This window comes from Vulpes vulpes, chromosome 1, assembly GCF_048418805.1.
Source record: "Vulpes vulpes isolate BD-2025 chromosome 1, VulVul3, whole genome shotgun sequence".
Taxonomy (NCBI): domain Eukaryota; kingdom Metazoa; phylum Chordata; class Mammalia; order Carnivora; family Canidae; genus Vulpes; species Vulpes vulpes.
The window spans coordinates 146,569,338-146,583,079 of record NC_132780.1 but is presented as its reverse complement, the minus strand read 5'-3'; the positions used below and the strand labels follow the sequence as shown (position 1 = coordinate 146,583,079).

General features: G+C 32.4%; 1 protein-coding gene across 1 annotated transcript; it reads left to right on the top strand.

The window, feature by feature from the left end:
- Window positions 1-1,363: 1,363 nt before the first annotated feature.
- Window positions 1,364-11,878, top strand: DEFB114 (defensin beta 114). Its single transcript, XM_025991233.1, has 2 exons — window positions 1,364-1,421; window positions 11,733-11,878. The coding sequence occupies exons 1-2, from the start codon at window positions 1,364-1,366 to the stop codon at window positions 11,876-11,878; spliced, it is 204 nt and encodes a 67-aa protein (XP_025847018.1).
- The last annotated feature ends 1,864 nt before the right edge of the window (window positions 11,879-13,742 follow it).

The following is a 13,742-nucleotide window of genomic DNA, read 5'->3' as shown; positions in this document are numbered from 1 at the left end:
TTGTTTATATTTTTGTCCACATCCATAAGAAAACTACAGGAAAAAATATTTTTCAAAAACACAATAACCAAAAATGAAAGAATTATAGCTAAAAAACTTAAAAACACTTGAAAAAAAAACCTAGGAAAGAATAGAGATAACAATAAAAGAAAATAGTAGTAGTAGTAGTAGTAGTAGTAGTAGTAAAATAATAGTAATAATTTGCTTGACTTTGAAACCAATAACCCTTGTCTTTGGTTAGTATATCAGACACATTAAAAAGGCAATATAATTCATACTGCTTATTGTATTACAGGTTTTCCACTTAAAAATCCTTAAGTGCAAATATTATCCTAGGCAAGATAAAAGGAGATGTATAACGACAGATGAATGAGATGTACAAAGTGGGTATGAATGTAGGAGGGAATGATAGGGTTCTAATACCTTCATTTTAAATAGAGAAAGTTTAATGTAGTGACTAAATTTGGTGAGGGAAAAGGTATTTAAATGTTTAAAGATAACCTACAGAATTGTTGAGAATTAATATAACTTTCAAACATTTGAGGAGCAGGACAGCACAGGAGTGTAAATGATATGAATCCACATTTTTCTTAGTGGAAACCAAAAGATACATTTTGTGGTTGCCTAGCAAGGACAAAATATTAAGCTAGACTGAATCCCTATGTTAATAATAAGCAAACGATCTAAAAAATAGAGAGATTGAAATAGGAAATTATTTCTATTCATTACAAGGTCTTTTCAATATTTATTGTGTGCCTATATTACTGTGATAAAAAAAATAAAATAAATGGAAACTAATCGGGCTGTTCTTGGAAAAGCAGATCTCCATAAATATTCAAGTTGCATCTGAAAAGAATAGTAAAAATTAATGACAAAAATAAGGCTTAGTATCTGTCCTTTGGTAAATGAGTAATTTGGAGAAATCAATTGGAAAAAATGGGTATAAGTAAGAATTTGGTATATATGGACATATTGATGACATTAGCATGTCAAATTAGCAACTAGAGTATAATTTGAAAAGTAACGTGATAATGTTCAATATTTCTCTTAAACCTACTCCATTCATGTCTGTTGTGTCAATGTTTAATTGATCACCATAGATATAATAATCTCATGTATGCAGCTATCTTCCACAAAGAGTTTCCTCTCTAAAGATCAATAATTTCAAGTATTTTCAATTAGGGCAATTCCACCCACAGCCCTAGTCAATGGTGCAGAGACAAGTACACCAAATTAAAACAATTTCCGGATAAAGTCTTTCTTTTATTGGGAAACTATAAATAGTAAACGTCTCTGGGCTTTTTGGAAAGTGTGCTAGTCTTTAGATTTGTTATCCAATCTTTCAGGAGCTTCTTTCTGCAGAATGAAGATCTTTTACTATCTCCTCCATTTTCTGTGTTATGTGACTTTCATCCTACCAGGTAAAATAGATGCTTGTTTATGTGTAAGATAGAGCTTCTAGCTAAAAATACAAACATCAGATTATTAAATAGAAAATGCAGTTTCTTAACATAATCAAATTAATCAATTAAAGAATCTGTTTCTTTAATTGTGTTGAATCTCAGTTTCCTCATTTAGAATAGTGTTATACTAATGTACTCAACTCATTTTCTTTTAAAGATGTAATGTATTTATTTGAGAAAGAGAAAGAGAGGGAGGGAGCATGAGCAGGAGGAGGGTCAGAGGGACAAGCAGACTGCCCATTGAGTGCAAAGCCAGAGCTAACAAGGGATTGATCCCAGGACTCTTAGGTATCTTCTAAGCTGAAATCAAGATTTGGATGCTTAACCGACTGAACCACCCAGGTGCCCTCCAACTCTTTTTGAAAATTAATATGATTTAGCTCGATACTCTGGCTTTTTTAGACCTTGATTGTTTCAGATATTTAAATTATTTTTAAAATATAATTTTAAAATGTATTTCTAAAATTCAGAAATGAAGATGTCATAATAAATTAGGTCCAGGAGGGGGACCTGGATTGCTCAGTTGGCTGAGCATCTGACTCTTGTTCATTTGACTAAGGTCATGGTCTCATCAAGGTCCTCTGATCAAGCCCCATGTTGGGCTCTGAGCACAGCAGGGAATCTGCTTCTCCTTCTGCCTCTCTGCCTGCTCCAATGCTCTCTGTCTCTCTCTCTCTCTCTCTCTCAAATAATTTTATAAATCAATCAATCAAGCAAGCAAGCAAGCAAGCCCGGGGAAGATGAATGATTGAGAATAATAGTACATATCTCTTGAGATATCAATAACAGAATCTACAAAATGATCCAGGATATAGTCTCAAAATATGGTGGGCTTTTAAAGTTGGAATAAAATGGAAAATAAAGAAATAGCATCACAAAAAAATTCTTTGTTGAGTTAGTACATTAGTAAAGAAATTCAGCAATGTCTTTATGAATCAAAAGTATTCAAAATACATACTGCAATTAAATGTATAATGGTGATTTTATGATATTCTTGAGAGACTTATCCTCTGAGGCAATCCAGGCTCTCTAACAATGATGATGTAAATTGATACCCAAAAGTCTTCTAATTGAGACTAGAAAGTTGGGAATTCAAGAGGTACAAATGTAACTGAATTCCAACTTAGAAGGTCTAGATTTTCTTACTAGCTTCCTACTTAATAACATGTGAACTTTGCCCCTCAGAGAATTTAAATGATTTGCCAAAGTCTTTAACAACAAAAAGAATATAAGCAGAATCAATAACAACCACAATCTTAAAAAATAAAAAGTCTGATATAAAATATTGTGCTTATTAATTATATGAACCTCAAAAGACTGCAATTAGGATTTAGTGCAATAATGTACCAGTAGGTAGCTCTATGAACTGAAAATTAGTCTACCAATTTAGGTACTCCTATAATTTTTATAGTTGCCAATGTTATAGTTATTATTATTATTATTATTTTTAAAGGTTTATTTATTTTAGAAAGAGAAAAAAAGAAAGCATGCATGTGAGATGATGGGAGAGGGTGTTGAGCAGCAGGAGAGGAAGAGATAGTCTTTAAGCAGACTCCGTGATGAGCCCAGAGCCTGACATGGGGCTCGATCATGTGATGAGCCCAGAGCCTGACATGGGGCTCGATCATGTCCCTGATCATGACCTTAACTGAAATGAAGAGTCAGAGGCTTAACTGACTGTGATACCCAGGAACCCCAGATGTCATAGTTATTATTAATAATGAAAGGGAACTGAAGAAATGAGGAGCTAAGATATGGGCAGATGTTGAAGCACATGGTAGTAGTGTGTCAATCAATAACCATGTAACACTGAGTGGCTATGATCTACTGAACACAATGCTGGACACTAAGAAAACAGAAAATAAAGACACAGTAATTCTCTAGTCATGCTTAAAGCTAGTTGAATAAACTCAAATAAGTCAATGAATGGAGGTTTGTAGAAACACACTTTAAATAGTACAAATGATGAAATTGTGGCATGGCAATTATGGAGGTTTGGGAAAATGTCCTGAATTCTCTGATGAAGAGCTTTGAAGCTGGGGATAAGACACTTATATTTAGACCTTGGAAGGTGAGAGAAAGAAAGGGAAGACAAGAAGTAAATATGCATGTCTAGCAGGTGCCAAATCCCATCTCCTAACTTCTCACGTAGATAGCAAATATGACCTTCCAGATAACAGTATGAGACACTGGTTATCTCCTCTTTCTATAGAAGAGGAAAAAGACATCAAAAGGGAGAGTGTTTCAAGGTCACACTTATTATACTATGTGTGATAAGTGGAATATAAATACTGGAATACAAGAGCCTAGCATATTTGTTCTTTATATTTAATCGTGCTTTCAATAGAAGGCACTGAGGCTAACGTACAAGCAGAATAGATTTGGTCAAAAGCAATGAGGGCACATGGGAATATAGCTGTGCTCCAGATATGTAGGGTCTAGACCATTAAATTCTACATTTGTTGAGCATTGCAGAAAACTTTAAATAATGCAATGAAGACACTTAGTGTATGAATATGACTACAAATTTTCCTTTACCTTTTGATCATTCAAACAGATACTGAGTTATAATGTGTCCTGAAATGGACAGAACATTCTATATTTGTCCTTTGCTGGACAAAAATAAATAAATAAATAAATAAAAGGAAGGCTGATACAAAGGATCAGAGTGTGTAGCTTTGAAGAAGTTCATAGAGGAGAATATATCAGTTGCACAATTGTTTGGTTATTGATAGAACCTTAAAGTTATTAAAGAAACAATAAAAAGTGTTCAATCTAAGTGGATACTTTCTGAAATGTAAGAAGAGTGATCCAAGCAGAGGGATACCATGCTGGAGAGGCAAGTTACTGAAAATTGACAAAGGAACAATATTGACAATGGTTAAAACATGACAGAATGAACAATAGTTTAGGCAGTATTTTAGCACAAGCAGAAATAATCCATTTTATAAGGTTTTGCAAAGATTCAGAGATAATGTAAGCAAAATGTTTATCACATTCAATGTCATATTGCAGTATTTCATGAAATGGAGAATGAGAATTAGAAGTAGAAAACACAAAACAAGGAGAGGAAGTAGTTGAGAAGGAATACAAGCTAGTATCCATGTATAGCCAGTTGCTAAGATGCTCAGAATGGACCTTAAATGGTAGAAACATGATGGACTTGGAAACTTTATGATATAATGCATGGTGCATGGGAGGCCAGATCTAAAATAGCAGAGGAGAGACATTCACTTGTGTTGAAATGTTGGTGGGAAGACAGTATCAGTCCCAGTGCTCTAGATTTAATTAAATTTAAAATCAAGTCAATTTGGTTACAGGAGAATTACAATAAAATGTTGGGAGAATAGTAGAGTTCATAAAAATGAATAACCTCTTCCAATTGGCCAGGATTTCACTGATTAGCTATGTAACTTCGCAACTGATCCAGAAAGATGCTGACAAATGAACACATTGTTAATGCCTCTCTTGTGGCAATGATTAGTTTGTATTAATTAATTTGCATGAGTTAAGTTAATTTGCAAATTAGTCTTAAAATTTTTCTATATTTTCATCCTCTTGATACAAATAATTGTATCTTCTTCAATATCCTTGAATAAGCTAAGGAAAAATAAAACACAAATATTAATATCTTAGAACATTTTATGATTTTTACATTATGATACATCATCATGAAGTATCTTCAGCAGTAAGAGATGCAGGTGCTAGCCATAAAATCAGAGATATGTGCAGCCTTTGCCAGACCAACAATGTTTGAGAAATTAAAAAGAAAAAAAAGATTTAATTCTAAGTTCTGAATAAGAGGTTGGTAAGATATGAAGAACAGGAAGTGAATTAAATTCCCAGTTATTATCCAGTAACTTTGAGTTAAGACATCAAAGTCAAGGGAACTGACATATAACTCCATATGAAGGAGCTAAAATTATTTTATATAAATCTAAGGTAATTTTTTTCCTATATTCAGGTTGCAGCATGGAAACCCATTTATAATCATATATACAGTATATTATTAAGTATGTATTACTCATGATTCCTTGTATGAATAATCTTCATAGAACTCTATTTTGTCATTCAATCCTCAACTTACAATTTTCACATCTTCAGGTTTCTCCATAATCATAAAATACAGGTGCTAGAGACAACCAGCTACCATAAGCAGTATCTACTTTGAGACAATATCCAGATCTGTTGAGTGTTTCTCACAAGTCAGTTTCCAACTTTTTCAATGTAGAGACCACGGATTACATATTTAAAATGGAAATTCTGGTTTGGAACAATTTAAGATTGAACCATGGGTTAAGCATGTATTAGATTTGCAACCTTGGGCAAATTATCTGGTCACTCAAGACCTCAGGTTTTTATCTGCATCTATTAGATTTGTATTAGATTTGCAACCTTGGGCAAATTATCTGGTCACTCAAGACCTCAGGTTTTTATCTGCATCTACCTCAAAGTTGTATGGCAGTTAAATAAGATAATGTATGCAAAATATTCAAAACAATACCTGACATACAGTAGGTTTTCTATGAAGGAAATCTATTTGTTTTATTATTAGTGTTTGAACTTAAACTTGTCATATTCTCTTTCAACTCTAGGATGAGAATCGTACTACTTTGACTGGTTCATGTTCTTTATATACTCCTGTTCACTTGAATAACCCTTACTCATTTTTTAAGGTTTACATTTTCCTATCACTCTTCCATGATACAACGTATGACAATGAGCAAATACTTATCTGTTCACATATTGTACCTAATATATTTCTCTATCATGGTACTTATTTAACCTCTCTCTCTCTCTCTCTCTCTCTAGCTCCCTCTCTCTTTCTCCTCATGCTTGTGTATTTATCTCTTTGGCTTAATGTTTTGCTTTACCACCAGAGAAAGTCCACTACCTGGTTTAAAAGTTGTAGTCAATAATGATTTAATTTCAACTACAGTCTTTTGTTCACCATTAATTAATAACAGTTTTTAATCTGTGAGAAACTATTATGTTACAGGCACTGCTGTACATTTGTTTACATATTAACTCATCATATTTCATAGAGACTCTGTGAATAAGACCATTTTTTTCCATTTTACAGATGAAGCAACTAATGCTCATAGAGGTTACCCAAAGTTACATAGCTGGCAAATAACAGCACTAAAATTCGAGCTTAAAGTCCATGGCTATAAACTTATCTTCCTTCTGCAGCTAGAAAGACTATCAACCTGTACCATACAAAATCTTTATTTTGAAAATTTAGTGATTTGTTTGTTCTACTTGATGTTAAAACTTTAAGCTATAAAATTATAGTAGTCTGTTTCACATAGCAACCTGATGTTAAAATATACTATAAAATTATAACACTTTTTTCATATAACCTTTCCCACACACTGAGGGGGACAGATGAACAAAAAAGAAAAAAAAACACAAAACAATTGCTTAAGAGTATTATAGAGTAAATAAGTCAATTAAAAGTTATACTTAAAAAAAATCAAGTTGGGATCAACCTCTGAGGAAACTCTTCTCCCTAAAAGCATCTGGCCATTCTTAAAGACACAGGAAAGAAGTTGAATAGCAGAAATCTAATAGCATTGAGGCAAGATCATAATTCAAAGCCTGCAAAGGAAGGAGAACTATGGAAATACTGGTGTGCTTTGGCTGAGGATGCAAAAAGCTACGAGCTAGGTCTAAATTAAAAGGACATTAGTCCATCTGTTCCAGGAACTAATACTCACTTTTACATTATCTCAAATTCTGTAATGGTTTAAGATTATCCAGGAAGTTTGGTTGGTAGTTCTAATCACCAGCAAGAAACAATAATAAATCATTCTGGAGAAAGATAACAGTATTCCAGACCTCAAGCTATTTCCTCATCTTTCATTAAAAATATATGTGACAAAAATAATCAGGAACAAATGAAAATAGGACTACCCTATCAAAAATCAAAACCAGCGCACAAGAAAGGGGAATAACAAGGGATCCAGATAAGGAAGTTATCAGACCTAGATAGACTTTAAAATAACTGCACTTAATTTATTTAAATAACGAAAAACAAAAGTAAAAATTTAGCATAGAAGTGAAGACTACAACAAAGAGAAAAAATAAAATTCCAGAACTGAAATATTTATAAAGCAAAATTAAATACATAATGAATGTGTCAGACAGTAGTTTTTACATAATCGGTGAGATATTTAATGATGACAAAAGATGAACCAGAAGAAAATATTTGGAATGAAACAAAAGAAAATTAGAGGTTGGAAAATAGGAAAAAAGTTGAAGGAGGGAGGGAAGGATGAAGAAAGAAAGGTAGGAAAAGAGGAAGGAAGAAAGGAAGGAAGAAAATTTGGAAGGAAGAAAAAACAGTAAACTACTAAAACAAAACAAAACAATAAAGTAAAGCAAAAGTTGAAGAAAACAGCAGATCACTTTCAAAGAGTCAGATATTAAACTGAAAGCTGAATTCTCAAAACAACAACAACAACAAAGAAGTCAGAAAACAAGGTAGTGATATATTCAGAGTCCTGAAAGAAAACAACTATAATCTAGAATTCTGTATCAAATAAAAATACCCTTTAGGAGTGAAGATAACATAAGAATATTCTCAGTGAAATAAAAACAGAGAATTCAACATCAGAACTCCTATATTAAGGGGAATTTTTTAAAGCATTATTTGGCCAGAAAGGGAATGGTTTTCTTTATGGAAGCTCATAAAAATAGATAAAAAATAAGCAATGATTTTTTTACAAGACTTTGGTAAGTTGAAACTTCTAGCACAAACAGTGAAAAAAAAAGATAATATAACTACACAATAGTAAATGAGATGATGGAATTATAAAAAATAACCAATATATAGAAAAGAAGACAGGAAAAATAATGGGATATATTTCATACAATATATTTTACTATTATAAATATTAATGTAAAATTTAAAAATAGGAGTGAATCTTTTGAATGTAGTGTAAGTTTATATGAGAAATATCTAATATATGAGAAGATAGAAATTATAAAATCTAAAAGATAGGAAAAGATATAAAAATCCAAGAAAAACATAATGAAGTAGTTATATTAATATTATATAAAGAAGACACTAAGAAAAAAATCGCATTACTAGAGACAAAGAATGATTCATAGTAATAAAAAGTTCAAAAAATAAATAAATAAAAAGTTCAACTCAACAAGATAATATTGTGGCCATAAATTTAATGCAACAAATAACTTAGTCTTGAAATATATTTAAAAAAAGACAAAAACAGAGAACATCATAGTAATAGGTGATGATAACACCTTAGTTACACAGAAAACAGGAAAACAAACAATATAAATCTAAGAATAAAGAAGGCATAAACATTAAGATTCAAAAGTCAACCTAATTCAAAGAAGAAGTATCAATGAGAATTAGAAAATACTATCATCTGAATGGTAATAAAAATGAGATAACACAAAACTCATGGCATACAGCTCACAGTAGTGTTTACAGGAAAATTTATACCATTACTATCATATATCTGAAAAGAACAGTGTGGTATTGATAAAAGAATAAATAGGGATCCCTGGGTGGCGCAGTGGTTTGGCGCTTGCCTTTGGCCCAGGGCGCGATCCTGGAGACCCGGGATCGAATCCCACATCGGGCTCCTGGTGCATGGAGCCTGCTTCTCCCTCTGCCTGTGTCTCTGCCTCTCTCTCTCTCTCTCTCTCTCTCTCTGTGACTATCATAAATAAATAAAAAATAAATTAAAAAAATGAAAACTCTTAAAAAAAAAAAAAGAATAAATAAATAGGGATGTCCGGGTGGCTCAGTGGTTGAGTGTCTGCCTTTGGCTCAGGTTGTGATCCCAGGGTCCTGGGATCAAGTTCCACATCAGGTTCCCCACAGGAAGCCTTCTTCTCCCTCTACCTATGTCTCTGCCTCTCTCTGTGTCTCTCATGAATAAATAAATAAAATCTTTAAAAAAAGAATAAACAAATAGATCAATGAAACAAGACAGAGAGCTCAGAAATAAATCCTTATAAATATAGTCAACTGATATTTGACAAAGAAGCAAAGGCGACATAATGAAGAAAAGATAATCCCTTCAACAAATGATGTCAGAACAAATGGACATCCACATGTGAGAAAAGTGAATCTAGATGCAAACCTTACACCCTTCACAAAAAATAGACCTGAAATGGCTTGTAGACCTAAATGTAAAATGTAAAATGAAAAATTATAAAACTCCTAGAATATGACATAGAAGAAAACCTAGATGTCCTTGGGTATAGCAATGACTTTCTGGATACAAAACAAAAGACACAATCCATGAAAGAAAGACCTGATAAGCTAGACCTCATTAAAATTAAAAATTTATTCCCTAAGAAATATAGTGACAAAATAATGAGATGACAAACCACAAACTGGGAGAAATAGACACATGTGATAAAAGACCATTACCCAAAACATACAAAGAACTTTTAAAACTCAACAATAAGAAATCAAAACAAAATAAAAATGAAAGTGCCAAAGACCTTAATAGACCATCTCAGCAAAGAAGCTATACAAATGGCAAGTAAGCATATGAAATGATACTCCACATCATATGTCATCAGGGAAATGGAAAGTAAAACAAATGAGAGAATCTTTCATAAATATTCAGGCAATTAAAATGTAGAATGACAAAACCAAATTGTGGTGAGTATGAGAAGTAAAGGGAACTCTCATACATTGTTGGTGGGAATGAAAAATGTCGCTTTGGAACACAGTTTGGCAGTTTCTTATAAAACTAAACATAATGGTACTGTATCACACAGCAACTGAGCTCCTTGGTATTTACTCAAAGCAGTTGAAAACTTTTGTCCACCCAAACACTTGCACATGAAAGTTTATAAGCAGCTTTATTCATAACTCCCAAACTTGGAATCATCCGAGATGTTTTTCAGTTAGGTAAGTACATAAATCAACTGTTTTATATCCAGACAATGGAATGTTAATTAATGCTAAAACGAAATGAGCTATCAAATCATGAAAAGACATGCAATGACTTTAAATTCATATTACTAAGTGAAAGAAGCTCAAAACACTGTACAATATGATTCCAATTATATGACACTCTTGAAAAGGCAAAACCATGAAGGCAATAAAAAAGATAATGATTGCCACAGGAGTAAGGGAAGAGATAATAAGCAGAGCCCAGAAGATTTTTAGGACATTGAAAATATTTTGTATGATATTATAATAACATATATTTAATTATACATTTACCCAAACCCATAGAAATGTACAACACAAAGAATGAACCATAATGCAAACTATGGACTTGAGTGGTTCTTTTTTTTTTTTTTAAGATTTTATTTATTTATTCCTGAGAAACAGAGAGAGAGATAGGCAGAGACACAGGCAGAGGGAGAAGCAGGCTCTATGCAGGGAGCCGGATGTGGGACTCAATCCCGGGTCTTCAGGATCACGCCCTGGGGCTGAAGGCGGCGCTAAAACCACTGAGCCACCGGGGCTATCCAACTTGAGTGGTTCTTATGTGTCAATGTAGGTTATCCTCTGTAAAAACTGTACCCTTCTGGTGGATGATGGTTGACAGTGGGAAAGGTTATGCATATATAGGGGGAGGAAGTATACAGGAAATCTCTATACCTTCCTCTCAATTTTTTTGTAAATCTAAAACTGCTCTAAAAAATAAAACCTCTAAAAATATTTTGAAGAGAACTCATGAATTCTTCTAAAAGATTATACAATAATATAATAAGCAAAAATATGAACAATTAAATGAAGAAAAAACAACTGTTCAAAACAAATACCGACAGCATAAAAATTAAAATCTCAGTGTATCCCATTTTATTTATGAGCAAAATTTACATATATTGTTGGTGCAATATATAAATTAGTAACCCTGGGATCTAATTTTTTCTAAAATTATCCTAAATATGTATCATATAAATATTAAAATATATACTAAAATTTACTTCTTATCATAATCTACAAATAGTAAAACTTTAAATATGACCTAATTGAAAAATTAGATGAACTATCATATATTTCAAGGGAAAATTATGTACCTCTAAAAAATTCATGGATCTTATTGAGAAAAATAATGTATGGCATAAAAATGTAATATATATTAATTTAAAACATGTTTAAATGTTGTATATGTATATGGAAATATGTAATACTTTAGTGTCTTCTTATTTTTTGGCATTTTCTAAGTTTATTACAATGTATATGTAGGACTTTTTGTAATCAAAAATAATGTGTTCTTAAATAAGAGATCAGTAATGTTGGTTACTCTTCTTTTACTATAGCCACATGTACCTTGATAGATCCTGATCAATGCTCAAACAAATTTGGTCACTGTAGAAGACGCTGCTTTAGAGGTGAAAAGCGAATTGATATATGTCTTTTACCAAATAAAATTTGCTGCATTGAGAGGTTATATGATGAAGACTAATCTTGAAAAGGAAGATGTACCTGTGACCAAAGGAGTTTGTACACCAGTGCAGAGAGGTATAGGAATGTAATTAGAATTTCTGTAATAAATAAATACATATGCCAGTATTGATATCTTCCTCTGTAGATATTATGTATTCAGTGGAATGAGGAAGGACCTTTCTTATTGCCTCTAAATTAGAGGCTTTATGATATAGGCATATCTGGGATTAATTTTCTATCTTATGGATACCACCTTTGCCTCAGTTTAGAACTACTTTGATCTGTCATGGTTTTCCTAAACTTACATAATTGAACATTTACCAACTTAACCATCACCTTATTAGAAATTTGATTCATGAAAAATTAATACCCATAGATTTATTTACCAATTGTCTTAATGTCATCATGGTATTGACATTGACAAATAGGAAACCTCAGTACAAGCTGAATGCATAAGCTACAGTACAGCTTGGTGATACTCAATGGCTATTCCTTTCTTCTCTCCAAGTTCTATTCATTCAAAAAGGCATATTAATTGAATACTGTGTAATACTAATCCTATTAAACTGGATTTAAATACAATCTGAACTTTGACTCCATTCTCGACTCAAAACATTAGCCTGGCAGTTTTGTTCTTAGTCCTGAATGGAAAAATGCATAAAAATTTGTTATTTCATGCTCAGTATGAGACAGCACAAATTCTCTGTAATGATAAAAGTTGGGGGAAGAAAACATAGAGACTAGAATTTGTTTGCCAGGTAAAACCAAAAGACCAAACAACCCTTTATCAATAGTCTACCAAGTTCCCAAACATCTTCCTATTTTTATTTTTTTGGCTAACTTAACAACTGGCCCAAGATAACTGCTTTTTAAAAATTTTGTTTTGTTTTGTTTTCACTAGATCTAGTGAGCCTAGTGATGATATCTCCTTTCAACATCTTGTACCAGAAAAGGCATCATACACCCATTGGAGATTTAAGTGATGTGTACCTGACAAAAACAAACAAATAAAAAACTATAATTAATTCAAGTACAATGTCTGAGTTTGAGGCAAGGATAGCCAAAGTCTGTACTTCTGCAGGATCAACAGTCAGATATGAGGATCAAATTCAAGAATTTGAAAAGAGAAGAAAGAAATGGATAAAGAGCTCCAGGGACGTGAATGAATTGTAAAAATTGAATGCAATAAGAAATAAGACAAAATTATTCATGATTTGCATTAAAAATCTTGAGGAAAGGGTTTTTGGAGGATGGTGGCAGCAACACAGTTGTTTAAAATAGAATGACTAGATAGTAATCCCAAAACTCCTAGAAAAATACACAACAAACTAGTAGGATACCCCCACATACTTTATCATGTAAATCGGTGGAGGAAAAAATATTACAACAACTTAAAGGCCTTTGTGGAATCTATATTTGTGTGAGAGAAATCAGATGGAAGAAAAACCAATAGTCTTTTGAAGCATCTGAGAAGACAACCAGAGTGCCAACAGCATTTGTTGGGAAAGACAGCAAACCAGTTTGATTACAGCACTATAACTGCTTCTCTCTTGGAACCACCTCCAGGTTTCAAGTAAACTGTGAAGGTTTGAGAATAATTATATTCTTTTCCTTTGTGTCTCCTGAAACCTATAATAAGCTGTTGGCCATATTATGTATTAATTAATAAATATTGGAAAATAATAAGACATTTAACCTAGACAATCCAACTTATTTCTTATCTGTCTTAAGAAGACAGCATTTTATTTTCAATTTTATTGTTTTGAATTTTATTTCTGGAAAACACAGAGTTAAGGAAGAAGGAATTTCAGGTTGTTATCCTAGGAGATTTGCTTATTGATTCATGTAATCTTGGACAAGTTACTAAACTAGCTCTCAGTTTG

What these genes read in the sequence shown, in the direction of transcription:
- DEFB114 (XM_025991233.1), top strand. Translation starts at nt 1,364, where the DNA reads ATGAAGATCTTTTACTATCTCCTCCATTTTCTGTGTTATGTGACTTTC. An exon ending in TGTGACTTTCATCCTACCAG is followed by an intron (nt 1,422 to 11,732) that starts GTAAAATAGATG and finishes CTTTTACTATAG; the next exon opens with CCACATGTACCTTGATAGAT.